This window comes from Falco cherrug, chromosome 4 (assembly GCF_023634085.1).
Source record: "Falco cherrug isolate bFalChe1 chromosome 4, bFalChe1.pri, whole genome shotgun sequence".
Taxonomy (NCBI): Eukaryota; Metazoa; Chordata; class Aves; order Falconiformes; family Falconidae; genus Falco; species Falco cherrug.
The window spans coordinates 80,816,193-80,831,063 of record NC_073700.1 but is presented as its reverse complement, the minus strand read 5'-3'; the positions used below and the strand labels follow the sequence as shown (position 1 = coordinate 80,831,063).

Sequence of the window (14,871 nt, the reverse complement as noted above, 5' to 3'; positions counted from 1 at the left end):
TGCATTCAGATTGCTATCAAATAAAAAGGCATCAGTTGCTCATGGCACTTTTTATGCATAAATTATGGCCTAAGATTTCAGCCAGTTTCTGTTGTCTCAGGAATTTCAAATTAAAATCATAATTTTATTCATATCTCTATGCTTAACTTCCTAAAAATAGGACATTCGTCTTTGGCAGCTTTTTATACAGTATTTGCAACTTCGCTTATCTGTCTGGGATAATCTGAATATAAAGCTTTTACTGGTATGATAACAAAGTTCTAACATTAATTTTCCACTCTGTGAAACAGGCCATGGATAACATGTTCACAAAAAAAGAATCTACACCAGTCTTGAGAGTACAAATTCAATGTTTTTTCATAGTTTGCCTCCAAGGTAAAACAAGCTACCTTCTGTCCTGCTGGGACTGCACAGCTGGCAGTATCTAAGCTAGCTATTTACACTGAGGCTGGGTGTGCATGAAATGAGTTGAAACCCCCAGCCTACATTATCTTCAAATGTCTGGCATTTAGGATGCCTCCAAGATGATCAGTGATCCCGTACTAAAGAAACTGGGAGGGTGAATGGCAGAAACTATGCAAAAAGCAGTCTTTTTGTAACCATTAATGCCGCTGAACATTGAGAATTGAGCTGTTCAGTGACCTGCTTACCTGAAGCATAATTAAAAATGCAGTAAGTAATCACCTCTACATCTTTTTTGCATCTATGCTAATCCTTTCTACCTGAATCTTACTCCTTTGTTACATCCTCCTGTGATACCAGCAGAAGTATTAAAAATGAGCCCCGAATCCTGCAGACTTGAACGTGTGCTTGAGATGCCTGTTTTTTCTGCTTTACTGGGACATAAAGTTAGGCACACACTGAAGTCTTTGTAGCTTTGCAGATCTCTTTGAAAACCTTGTGGATAAAAAAAACTTATGTGCTGCATGACAGCACATTAAGTGTTGGAAAATAACGGAAATAAATCAGTAACTAATGCCAACAGGGAGCCTCAGACACAAAAAATATTTATCTGCTAAAATCCACAAAACTCCCAGCTTTTCATTCCTTAAGTGCCTCCACTTTGCAGCAGGGCATTTGCAGTGCCACCACACAGGCTGGTCCCAAGGCTGTGGCAGGCTGGACCATATCAATATTGGAGTATAAAGAGGAGTATGGCAAATATTCTGTGAAGCTTGAACTGGACGTGACTGGCAGCCAGCGACCCTGCTAGAGAAACAGTGTTCCCAGGGGATGCGTAGCTGCTGGAAGGAGGAGCAGGCAGCTGTGATACATACCAACATCAGGGTGAGCAGAGGGAGCCACAACAAGGTGTTTCAGCACTCAGTCCATGAAAAGGGAAGGTGGAAAAAGCTACTCAGGGCATGACATATGTCCCCAGTGCACCACTGGCTGTATTCACAAGCTCAGCATTTCCAGTCCAATACAGCCCAACATCAGGTATGCCAGCGGATCCTGTCTGAATGTTTCTTTCACCTGGTTGTCTAAGAGATATATCCTGCTTAGCTCTTTGAAAATAATTTCCTCCTGCTTTTTTTAATGTAAATTTTGTGTAAAGGATCCAAAATGTTCAACAAAGGGGCTATGATTTACAGCTCTAAAAAATTGGAAGTTGCAGCACTGATTACTGCAGTATTTAAATCCATCTTAACTTACCTACCTCTTATTTTTACAGGTAAAGCCAGATAGCATCAAACTCTCAGACACTTACGTAAGCAAAAGACCTGGCCCTAACAACCTGCTTTGCAGTAAATACAATAATTATATTTACATATTTCTTCAATGTTACACACTTGGTGGTGGTGGAAATACTGAACTGATCCCACAACATGTGGAGAAGTTTCTTCTATACAGTTGTTCTTCACCCTTGCCAAGATGTGAGAGGACTTTTACTCCAGTGTTATATAGCCTGGATAGGGAACAGCAATCTGCATATGCAGATTTCTCTGCAAAAAACCTACAAAGGTTTCCTCCCTGAGCCCTTCCCGCACTGCAGAACTTTCATTAAAGAAAATTCAAAGGCAACCTTGAGCAGAGATCCCTTGGGAGTTGCTCTGCACAGGAGTTGGGATGAGGCAGACCTAGCAGTGGGGGCACGGAAATGAATTCCTTTCAAGGTGTATTTGTCTTGGGGAGATGCTTGATTCCAGCAAAAGCATCTCTCTGAGCTTTTTACACAGCTAGGAAACTCTGCCCTTTCAGTTCTTCTCCATTAAATATCCCTGTTGCTAGAAAGTACATGGCAATAACTGCCAACAACTCCATGTGAAGATAACTGCTAACAATTCCTTTCTTTGGCCTTACCTTCTTAATTATGCTCATTTAATAACTGAAAATTATAGTGGTTTTTCATCAATAGATTTCTTGGGCTAGCACAGAAAGAAAAAAGACATTACAAATGCCATTAATATTCTAACATGTAATTATAACATTATAACTGACTAACGCTGTAACCTTGAAAGTGTTACAGCTGCTGAAGAAGAAAACAACAAAGACAAGGGGTTTTCTCACCCATAAGAATGCAAATGAGACAGGTTATAATTTAATTGCAAGCACTTCCAAAAATTGACTATGATTTTAGAAATTCACTAAAATACCTAGTATGGAAGCATCTTTGCTAGCATAAGAAATTAGGTTTGCAACCACCTATTATTAGAGCCGTTCATAAACGATTTAGTTCATGCCATGCAGTATGATACACCTGAACATTTTCTGAAGTAAAATTTCTAATGCATTCTCCTATTTAGAGAATTAATTAAAAGCCTGACTTCCAGATGTACGTGCCACCTGCAGCTCCTATTCAATTCCCTGTAATTTAAGCACCTGGCTTCACGTAGCCTAGATTGAAAACTGCAGTTTGGAGAACGTTATGGGTAACTCACAATGCTGCTGAAGAGTCCTTACCAGCCTCGGCTGTTCTTGGGCAAAACCCCTGCTGATTTTCTACCTAGACCTGGGGAAAACACTGGGTCAGATGCTCAGATGGTGCAAAGCAGCTAAGCTGTACTGAAATCCAGGACACACATGCTTTGACTGAGTACAGGTTGCATAACTGAGTCCTTTAAATGCAAATTTGCTTCAAGTAAAAGGACTGTCCTCAACGAAGGAGACACATTCTGTAATTAGAAAAACAGGACAGCTTGAAACTGGCTCCCTACAGGGCAAGGGGTTTGTACTTTGTATCTACATTCATAGCCCATCATAAATTTTAATTAAACACTTTGATGATTTATAACCTGCCACTCCTCAGATTGCTGTGAAAGGCACACAAGGCTGTATAGTATTTTTGCCCTGGAATCTTTTGAGTTCGTATCCTGTAAACTCACACTGTTCAAAATGGCAAGGCCCAAACTGCATTCTTGCTGACACCTGCATATATCCAAAACCATTCCAGTGAAGAAGCGCATTTGTCTTCCTGAGGGGTAAATTTGACCCATAGTTTCAAAGCAGTCCGAGAAAGTTGTCTGTTCATTTGAGTAGCCAATACAACTACAGGCAGTAACTACAGCTAGTAGTTCTGCTATTTTCTGCCCATTAGCTTTCTCAAGTCTTTGTATTCTCATGAAAATGTAAGTCCTCTGTGTCTGCCTGCACAGCTGAGTCTTTACACTGGGAACTGGTACAATTTCCATTGTCCTCACCCCCTCTCAATGCATTCATTTTCCCTTGTACATGACTGTTCAATAACTCTGCCCTGGGACTGAAATTAATTTCAAGTATTTATTTCACAAAATACCCTAGAAACTTGTCCATTTTTTTAACTGTCTCAATTTAGATAATAAAAGATATTACTTTGGCTTACATATTCCCAACGCCATGGATAATTTGGCCTAATATGACTTCATTAAAGTATTATTCATATTGTGCTTTTTCTTGCTAGTGAACAGGTCAGAGTGGACTGTAACAGTTACATGCAATTCATAGATTATGAACTCTCAGAATTTGAGTAAAACTGTGTACAATCTACATGATTAAACAATTGTTTAATCCCTAACAAATACCTGGAGTTTGTATTCCACAAAAGAAATAACCCTTCCTCCAGCATCACCCTCACTCTCACTGTTCCTCCACTCCTCTGTATACAAAACAAACTTCTCCTTAGCATGACTAGACCTCATGTATAACCAAAAGCAAGGGAACAAGAAAAACCACAAATGTTATGAGTGCAGCCATAGCAGTTTTTGCTTTTCCAGAGTTGTGATGTCAGATCCTATTCTTGCTGGCTCTGGGAAAGGAGCAGGTACCAAACCAGCAGGGCTCGCGCTGCTTTTCAAGCCTTGTGAATGATCCATGTGATGGGACTGGACACTGCAGGAACCTGCCTAGCTCCTTCAGAGAAGCATGCCCTTGGCACTGTCAAACCCATTTATCCTAGCTACAAGTCACAGCAAGCCTTAGTTTTTCACACCTACCTCACTGCGCTCTGTGCTGCCCTTGGAAATTATCTTTGTTTTGTAGCAAATAATTTTTAGGGGCTCGAATTTAACTATTAACTATTTGAATTTAAATATTAACTAAGGAGGAGTGGGACAGTCCTGGTCTTTTGTCCATATGCACGGACATCCATCCAGCTAATTTAAGGTTTACTGGAGCTTGACGTTGTGGTGATGCTTGCATTATACGGGTCTCTGGAGACGTAGCCTCTGTAACTTGCATTTGCAGCAGGATCTTTTTATTTTCCGTGCTCTTGAGGCATGACTGCCTGAGCACTGTGTGGTGCTAACAGTCCCTTTCCAGTTACAGAGGTAGAAAAGCATGATTGGCTGTAATATGATCAAATCATTCCCATACCTCCGTGCGTAGTATTTATTCACACCATAGGCAAAATCAACCATCACTGAACACAATGGCAATCAGGAATTCTCAGGACTAAGCATTACTTAGGAACTTAAAAGGAAAAGGGAGGAGGAGAAAGGCTGCATTATCAGAGAGGAGGAAGAGGTTCCCTCTGTTGCTCAATATTCAAACTAGTTGAATATTTACACGAGTATTTTAGAAGTGAGTTTGTACTCATCTATTGTAAGGCCACTAGAACCCTAACAAAACCAGGCACACGACAACTCCAAATGTTCAGTAAACAGAAGGTGTGGCATTTTTTATTTAAACGCAGAAGAGCAATTTCAAAGATGCATACTAATATGACCTTCATTTTCCTGTGGTTTTAGACCTCAGCAGTCAAAACTGTAGCAACCACATGTTACCAAGAACTGCTGTTTTAAGGGAATAATTTGTAGGGGAACAATACAACAGTTCAAAGAATCATACTGTTTTGACTGCAGAGAAAACACAATCATCCTGAGAAGTGTTAGCTAAACACTCATAATTAAGTAGAAAGGACAGATCCAGGCTTGATACTTTGTTTAGTTAAAACTCAGTCTATCCTACTTTTTAATTGGCCTGGAGACAAACCCTTACTGCTGCCTGAGACACTTAAAACATATCACAAGGAGATGAGTCTATGTTGTCATGACAGTACAGTCAATCTAAAAATCTGTTTGGGTGTTCAATATTTCAAATTATACAAATACATTTAAGACTTTCTCCTCCTCTCCTACTTCATCTCTAGAGGTGTGATCCCAGTTGAAGGTGTCTGTGCGCTATGCGTTGAGGATTGGGTGCTTTGCATCTTTCCCTCGGGTGACTCAGAACTGAATTTCTGTGTTCTCTGCAATACTGCAAGCAGCTTCACCTTGCTGTCCAACTAGAAAACGTTGCAATTACAGATATTTCCAATTTGTTTCTCCAATTTGCCATTACTCCGAAATCAAGCACAGCTTACACAGTCACTGCCAAACAGTGGACATTAATTTCACTGGAGAAAGGAAACAGGGTATTTCATTTACTCATCTCACCCACCATTTCCATAATGCTAAATAATGAAATCATCAAAAACTAGTTTTAAAATTTAGCTTTCCCAGTTTTGTCCAGTCTTCAGGAATCAGAGCATAGATTCCAACTACAGTTAGAAAACTGTCTATCCTGAGCATCGCTACCTCATAACTATGGCTGCTCTCTCAGACCCTGGTGATCTCAGTCATCTCTTGGGTACCCAAATGCGGTGCTGTGAGATCTCTGCTTACTACTGCAAGCAGTCAGGACACGCATCTGTGTTGGTGCAGCGGGCCCAAGGGGGTTTCCAACAGGGTTAGCAACTGATCCTAGAGGATTTTGGTCCTAGGTTAGCTTTAAAACCATATGTTTAACTTTCCTTTTGGTTAAAGGAGAAGAGAAAAAAAAAAAAAAGAAAAAAAAAGAGTGTAGCTAGCTTTAACCCTAATGTGGTCACTCTAGAGCAACCAAACTGACTCAAGCATTGCTAAGATCTATTTTTGGATTGGCCCCATGCAGGTGAAAAATTTCCTGTAACACAATTTGAACATTCAGGCCTAAGGTGCAGCAGAATGAGTAACTCTATTCAGCTGTTTACACGTGAAAATCAGAGCAGAGTTGGCATCTGGTGAATTTTACTACGGGCAGCTGTGACTGTGGAGACCCGTCACAGTTACTGAGCAGCAATCTGTCCAAGGTGGTTGGTTTATTTTTTTAATTTCCAAGGCAGCAACCCTATACAGTACTGCTTGTTTAAACCTGCCAGTCCACACCTCACCTCAGCGTGAACATGGAGGTGAAACCAAGTAGATAAATACTTGTGATGCACTTGCACAGAAAGCTTCTGTCTCATCTTCACAGTCAAAGAGTTGTAGTGATTCCTACAGTGTAAGAGATGACCCATGTGCCTACTGCAGGTCTGAGCTTTCCAGACATGCTGTGTGAGCACAGGACAGTCACTGTCTGTTCCCAAGTGGTCCCTAGTCACTACAGCAGATGAAAAAAGGGCTTGCTGCTGACAAAACTACTAACGTACCCAGCTTCTAGCTCATCCTCTTTCCCACAGTGAGCAAGCTGTGTCTTGCTGGCCTGCCACAGCAGTTCATCCAGCCCTACAGTATGCACCAGACAGCTGTCTCCCATGGGCTAATTGTTCAAGCAGTGCCAGCCTGTTCCCAGTTCTTGATAAAAATGGTAGTTGGGAGACGGCAGCTGCCCTTCTCAGACCAGTTCACCTCACCTGCAGCTCCCCAGCTCCCACTGAGAAAGTGGGCTGGCCAGGAAACACCAGCACAGCACAGCCACTGCTGCCTCTGCTAATCCCACAGCAGGACACAAGTCTGCCAGGGTTTGTTGAATCAGCCTGTGGCTTGCCTCCGTGGTGGGGCCATAGGCACAGCAGCCTTGCTTTACTGGCTGGGAGACATGACTCTATGCTTAAGGAGTAGGGATAAGATCACTACAGGCTCTTTATGTTGGTACTCGCAGTGGGTGTCAGCCCCTGCCCAGTGAATGCTGTTCTAGCAGCACTGCATGAGCATGTGTAGCCACTGAAATGGAAGATTTCCAGCTGAAAGGAGGAGGAATCATTCCTGACATTTATCAGAGGAGATAATTTTTAGGAAATCTCATTCTGATTTCAGTGGCATTCTGGATGACAAAATGAATATTTAAAGTACATAATTCTTTTGCTTAGAAAATAAGTCAACATTTTTCTAAGCAAGCTGGAGGTGGCAAAAATCCATCCTTCCTGATGCAGAGGGAAGAAGCAAGCAAAATACTAGTTTCAGGGCAGTCATCTCAGGCAAGTGCCACAGCAAGTTAGAGACAATTTTGTAGGAGCAAGGAGAAAGCAAAATGAAGAGCACCAGGAACTAAACATAATTTGTGCAGAGATAGGGATTAATAAGTTTTATGTTTGTGAGGTTAACTACCCTCCTGGCTTAATAGCAGCACATTTCAGAGCTTGGACTGGGACAGCCCCAGCTGTGCTGCAGACCCTGTTATGTGAGCAGCACTTCCCAAAGCAAGGCTACCTAGCATAATGCAGGCTAGAAGGTAAGCCCTGGCTGCCGACAAACTCACTTGAATCAGACTTACTACAGTGACAGCAATGGAAGCCATGAACCTACTTGCATTGAACTACCCATTTTTCTTCCCTCTATATATTCACAATTAACAGGAAAAGCAGAAACTTCTTCATACACTACTGAGCAAGTGAAGAAAAGATTTATTCCCTGATACAATAACAAAGCACCACAGGATCAAAACACAACCTTGGCATTTTTCCTGCTCTTAATCATGCGCCAAGATTGCTACAAAACAAGTTGCACGCAGCTGAACAAAGTCTGGCAAACAGATATAGGGGCGAGGCCAGCATATCCCTGCTGCTCGTAGCCTGTCAGGGGGAGGAGGCAGCTGGCCTTCTGATGACCATCCCTGCAGCAGGCCCACATCCTTGCTGCAGCAGCACAGAAGTCCGACCTTGCATCTGCATCTGTGCCTTCGTTGAGTAAGAGGTGCAAAGTGCAGCTGTTCTGATCAATGCTCCCAACTCCCACACGAGCTTAACAGAAACGCCATGCAGAGCCTCAAGCAGTAACCCCACGATGGGCTTGGCAGCAGGAGGCTGCTTCCAGGGGACTGTGCCAGCAGGTTCCCACAGTGCCACCCAGCAATGGCCCACTGCAGGCTGCAACCCAATACTGTGATTCAAATAAGCAGCAGGAGGCTGGGTTCTAGTTGTTAACCTGTGCTCTTTTCATAAAAGTTACAGGTATAAAATAGGTACCATGTCAGAGCTGGTGTGAGAAGTCTGTACAGGGAAGTAAAAAGCCAGATGAAGGATTGGTTTTTTTCTTTCTTCAAAATTCTCCAGTGCACTGGGTGTCACTTCCCCAGCTTCTGAGCACAGCTGCATCGGTACTCATACCCACAGGCAAAAAGTCCTTACAAACAGATGGACAGGCCATCTAAAGGCATCACCACAGCTAGCATGGCCAAGGGCTGGTGGCTCAGCACCTGGTATGTTTTGCTACTTGGTCAATAAATAGTTTTACTCCACGTGACAAAACTGAATGTAAGCACCATCAAAAATGGTGGCATACCTGCATTCAGCATTAGCACTACTTCCTGAAGTTAATCTGAAGTACAAGTTAATATTCTGATTGTAATTTTCAGTTTTATTGAAGCACTGCTTTATTATCCTGCTTCCTTCTTTCTTCTTTTTAGAGAATGACCGGAAAAGCTTAATTTAGCATGCAAACACCGAATGACAATGCTTTTATTAGTATGTGGCCTCCAAGAACTCAGTGCTCAATGGGTTTTTTTTTCAAGATCTGAAAACCCCATTAATTGGAAAATTTATTTTTGCACTCTAATTTGATCAACTCAGTTTTGAAATCTGAATTTTTGAATAAACAGTTAAACTTTCTAAACATATGAGGAAGGGGCTCACTAGGGTTACTAGAGGCTAGGTGCACAGGAATTTGTAGTAGAAGTGGTGATGCAAAGCAGTGTGCTTGGCCCCATACATCTCCACACACAATGCTACATTTGGTACATCCCATACATAGTAATTCTATGGATTTCTTGTTCGGTGCTGTCCCATCTTGATGCTGCTCTTTCCTCAAACAGAGGACCAGATAGTGTGGTTCAGGTATGAGCTCTTCTGTTAATTCAGTCATCCAACAGCTAATTCAAAAAGTTCTTAAAAAAAGTATTCTCAGATGACTGATTGACTTTACTTCCCAATAAACTTAACACTGCTTGGATAAGGAAGGAAAAGAAGTATAAACTAGCCTATCATAACCTAAATATGAGTTCCTGGAGTCCTTGAAGAACAAAGTTTGAACCCAATCCTATTTAGTTCTTGAGGCGTAAGTGCATTTTATTCACAGCTATGTCAGTAACTGTATGCATATTACAATACCTTTATGAGCTGGTTTGGTTCACTCCCTTCTTCCACGGTAATTAATTTAGACCTTCCATTTCGTTCATTGTCCCGAATGCCAATGGCAACCTGAGTAGCCTTCAGCCGCTCATATTTATTGCATGATGAGCCACACCACTGATAGATTTCCTAAAATAATTAAAAGCATACACATTAGCAATAAAAGTCAACACTGAATAAAATTATGAAATTAATGTTTTCTTAATTATTTTACTGGCTCTAAACAACCAGAACATCAGTGAAGCTACACCGTTCAGAAATATTTTCCAGAAAAGATCTGCTAAGTCACCTAAATATTTGTAATATGCAAGATATTTATATAATATAATTTATCATTCACATATTAAGAGATTGTTCACCCTCAGAATAGTCAGAGATCTGGTTTGACTGAGTTTTATCACAAATACAGATACATCTTCAGCTACCTAAAGAACCTGAAACTTCTAAATCTGGTACTGCAAATTGTTTTTATTTTATATCTGTCAGTTCCTCTTCTATGCTACTTCAGCAGTGCTGGTTCTCATCTGTGGCAAGAAACAAAGTAATTTCAAAATCTCAGGGAATACTCTGACTGTATCTGCTACTCAAAGGTAAAGTTAGATCTTCTAATCCAGTTTCTACGTTGGTGACTTTTTGCTGTATAATGATATTTGCTCTGCTGCAACAAACCACAAAACCAGCTCAAGTGCAAACAGATGACATGGGTGTTTTCAATAAGAAGTCTTCCTCACTAGAAGATTTTTCCTCAGTGTACAGCTGCTCTAATGCTCATAAAATTTTATTAACCCTAGATTAATGCAAGCCTTTTCAACTGTAGTTACCACAAATATCTTTATAAATTACTTCTATAGATTTACAGATCAGGAATATGCAGTTTTTCTGGTCAGTTAAACCACCAAGTTTCTCCCCAGCAGAAGACAGGATATATACCTTGCCCCCCTTCCTGCCTCAGAAACTGACTAAAATAATCAGAAGAGTAATTTTGACAACATTGACGACAATGTAAAAAATGCCTTAATTCAGAAAATGCAGGAGCTAGGAATGAACTGCTGCCACAGGGGCAATCCAATCCCATCATAGTAGCTGCTTGTAAAGGTGGCAACCAAGGACACTGCAGCAGTGGCTCTTCTTCAGGTTGATGAGTGAGCACTCTGGTGGCAGTAGCCCAGTCCTCTGGTGGAAGAAGCCCAGTCCCAGGTATCATCTTACATGGGCCTTCAAGGCCTTCCTTTCATCTGGATGAACAGGCAATGAATGGGTATGCCCAGCACATGATGCAGAAAGCAGAATTCAATCAGAATGGAGCACGTTCCCAAGGCACCTCTCAGGAAGGAGCACCACCAGGACGAGCCTAAGACAGGTCACCTAATCCAGTCACACCACAGACCAAGGACCTCCAGTTTTTGCAAGTCCCATTATTCATCCTGCATGCAAAGCATTTCAGAGCCATAAGCTGCAGAGCCACTACAGGCCGAGCTGGAAGGAGCTAGTCAAAGGAAATTAGTCAGCTTTGACTGGTTGCTCCTCCCCCCCCCCCCCCCCCTTCCTTCTTCTAGAATAAAGTAATTTGATTCTTCTTCACATGATTCTATCAAATAGCCCAAACAATACAACAATAAAGGTACACAGTCATCTTCAACATTAGAAGGTTGAAGTGGTTTGTGTTCATCTACAATGCAAATAACAAGGATTTAGAGTCCCCAGTAAATTACTGGGGTCTTGGTTTTACAATTTATTTACAACTACATAAAGCAAGTTTCAGATGAAAACCTGCTTCATGCAAAAAAAGCTTTTTAAGCTATTTCTGCTGACTACTGTCCTTATTTAATATTACTTGAAATGGTGACATGAGACAAGTGAGAACTGAAGTACAGCTTCTCAGTACCAGCAGATGCAAACTTTTAGAAGACAGCTAATGATGCCATCTGCATGCCAAACAGGGCTAGTAACTTCTAACATTTACATTTTACCAGCTTGGACACAAAACCTGCCCCCCAAAATCAGTGATCTCACAGCCAAATTCCCTTCCCTTCAGAAGCATCCCTCAAAGGCAAAGTTTTAAGCTTACGTCAACATTACACTGATTCCCAGAACTGGATCCCTTTCAGCTTGCAGATGTTATGCAATGAAAGCTGTGAGCTGTTCAAGTTGACTTTACCAATTTCACTGTAGGCTTAAAACAAGGAAAAAAAAATCTGTTTCCAAGTTCTGGATTAAATACTGTCAGCTTAGAGCTTAGTAAGTATTCAAAAGCTTGGGACATACTTGGGTTCAGGTCTGAACCTTATCTCTAAATCTGCCTTTTGGCATTTCCACTGGAAAAGAAAGTATCTGTGCACACTCAGGGAAACAGAATTTTCTGAAGATTAATGAATGCCTGTCTTGAGTGTGTAGAAAGTCAAAAGCTTCAATGTGAGCAGATTTTTTAATATAGTTATTATAGCCATGCACTGCCTTAGCCATCTTTTCCCAAGTTTTGAGAGACTTCCCAAAACACAGAGTCATTTAGCTTCTGACAATTTTAGCAAACTTACTCATTCCCACCTTGGCCTACCTCCCGCTAATTGAGCTTATTTGAAATTATGTAATAAAGCAGGAGTCACTAGAGATGTAGCCGCAGTAAATAGGAATTCTTTACTTCCCACAGTCTGCAGAAGCAATAAGGAAGAAAGCATATAGAAAATTAACCAAAGATAGGCAGCTATTGCCTTATCTCCGTGTGTATGGTACCATTCACGGAGATCACTAGTTCAGAAAGGTCAAAAGTTCAGTTTCAGTTGTACATGTCAGCCTCCTCTTGGTCTTTTGGTAACCAGTCATGCAACCTCAAACAAGTACTCCCATCTACAAAATGAATACTATTTACTGTACTAACCACAAAGGAAAATTGTGAGGCTTAAATTGTCACTGCAGATTACAAAGACCTTTACTTCTCAGACAACAACTCACATTTCTTTCCTTAGCATCTCCTGAAGGTCCCACTGCACAGTGCACCCTAGCTACCCTACACTCAAAGTGTATTCTCCCAGTTTGTTGTCAGTCAAGAAGTGACTAAACTGAGCGCTACTACAGTCCACTGGCTCTAGGCTTCAAATCTGCCCAAGGAAGGAGAAAGACCTTTAAAAAGTCTACAATAATGGATTTCAGATTTTGATTTGCAGATTTCATTATTTTCCTTATGGTGTCCATATTCCTAAGCTACAGAAACATTCCCACAAATAATGTGGCCTAAATACTTTTGTCCTAAACTAAACACAAAATTTTATTAGTTGCAACCATGAGAATACTTGTGTGGTAAAGTTTTCTCCTGCTACATAAAAAAAACTCGAACCAACAAGCAGTCTGAAAAAATCCCTGACCTAGAGTTCACATGGATAAGCCATACCATTCCTATAACCTACATATTCCCTGGTTATTTAAAAAAAAAATAATATATATATATATATAAAAATCTTTTAAAACTAGAGAAACAAGACTCTGCTCCTTTTCAGCACTAGTATTCTTTAGTAAAACTGAAAGCTAAACTTCACATACTGTATAATCTAATAGAAGGAAGTGAGCAGCCGCAAGTCATGAAAGTGTCCCAAAGTATATAATATTTTACTGTATTTACCACGAGCACCAAAGAAGTATCATAAGTATTCTGTGCTACAAGCTTTCAGCAGCGTAGATTTAGTTAATTTTCTCTTCCAAAGTACAATCATCTTTTTAAATGTATCTAATTTTGAGGCCTCATGGTAGAAGTTCAGCTGGGTATTTCCAAGTTTGTCTTCATGATATAACTTACCCATTTCAATCTCTAGGCAGACTGGATTTTTAACAACTTAAAGCCAGAAAGAGACACTGTTAACAGTTAAAGCCACTTCTTGACAAGTCCAATATTTAGTCCAGATTTACCTGAAATAGTCAGTTAGTTATCTAACCATGTCCAATAGACCACTGAGCTTTCCGCTTGTATTTTATTATTCATGCATTTATTTTTAGATATATATACATGTATAGTGCTCAGCTAGGGCTGTAAGATGATATTTAGCTTTAGCTCACTCAGTGCTTTCACAATTTCTTAGCTGTACTACAGCTTCGCTATTTTTAGGCTTGTTTTGCTAACCTTATTTTAAATTGGTGGGCTGACAAAAAATGTTTCCATTAAAATGAAAATAAGACTTCAAGTGTTCACTCCCCTCAAAAAAAAAAACACCAGGAACTTCATTCATCAGTAATTCCTGTGCCAAGCCCAGTTTATTTTCAGAAGTTTGTACTAGCAGCATTTTTTTTTTAAAAAAAAGTCTCTTTAACAGAGTTTGAGAAATGCTATGGAAGACGGCTATTCTGCTGCCTGATAATTAATGGTTGCTAATATACTTGTCAGGTCACAGCAGGACAATCAGCAGCTGAGAGAGAAAATGTTATTTTGAATAATCACAATGACCACCCTAGAGCTCCTGAGGGAGGTCAGGGAGGCAAACCATGTCTGTGCCCTGCACACTGTGGTCATAGCAAGGTCCCTCCTCATCTGCATGTTTTAGGGACACAGTTTGGTCTTCTAGTTATAGAGTAGCAGGATTCACTGCTTTTATTCCTGATAGCTTCTGGCCTGCAGAGTGACTTTGGGCAAGTCACATGAGATTTCTATAGCACATTAAAAATGACCCAACATTTAGCTTTTGTATAGAAGTGCACTGCAGGATGATTATGCATGGCTCATGTAACTAAGAGTACCTTGGCACTTTTCCATGTATGGAGAATTGTGAAAGTACACCTCCTGCCCTAGCCCCAAATGGCATGCAGAGCAAGGGAAGGAAAAACAAAAAAACTCGCTTATTTCAGAAATGACACATATTTTCCCTTCTAACACAGTCACCTCTGTATTAAACTGGCAGCCTGCTCAGTCTGGAGGCAAATGAAAACACTCTGCATCCTGGTGTCATTTCTGTGAATCTTACCCAGAACAATGAAAGCAAAAGCCAAGAAGCTTAAATCCTAAGAACTCATAGTTCTGTTCTAGTTAAAAACATGTCCTGAACATACAAGGGTTTTAAACATCTTTGTTGAAATAGCTAGTAATTTCCAAGCCCATACTGTAATGGAAT

General features: G+C 40.7%; 1 protein-coding gene across 2 annotated transcripts in view; it reads right to left on the bottom strand.

Annotated features, from left to right (window-relative positions):
* Nucleotides 1-14,871, bottom strand: part of SCIN (scinderin) — a 50,850-nt gene that overhangs the window by 21,857 nt on the left and 14,122 nt on the right. For both annotated transcript variants that reach the window (XM_055709878.1, XM_055709877.1), the window contains exon 4: nt 9,761-9,910. In XM_055709878.1, the coding sequence (XP_055565853.1) occupies nt 9,761-9,910 (150 nt within the window). The remainder of the gene's footprint in view (nt 1-9,760; nt 9,911-14,871) is intronic.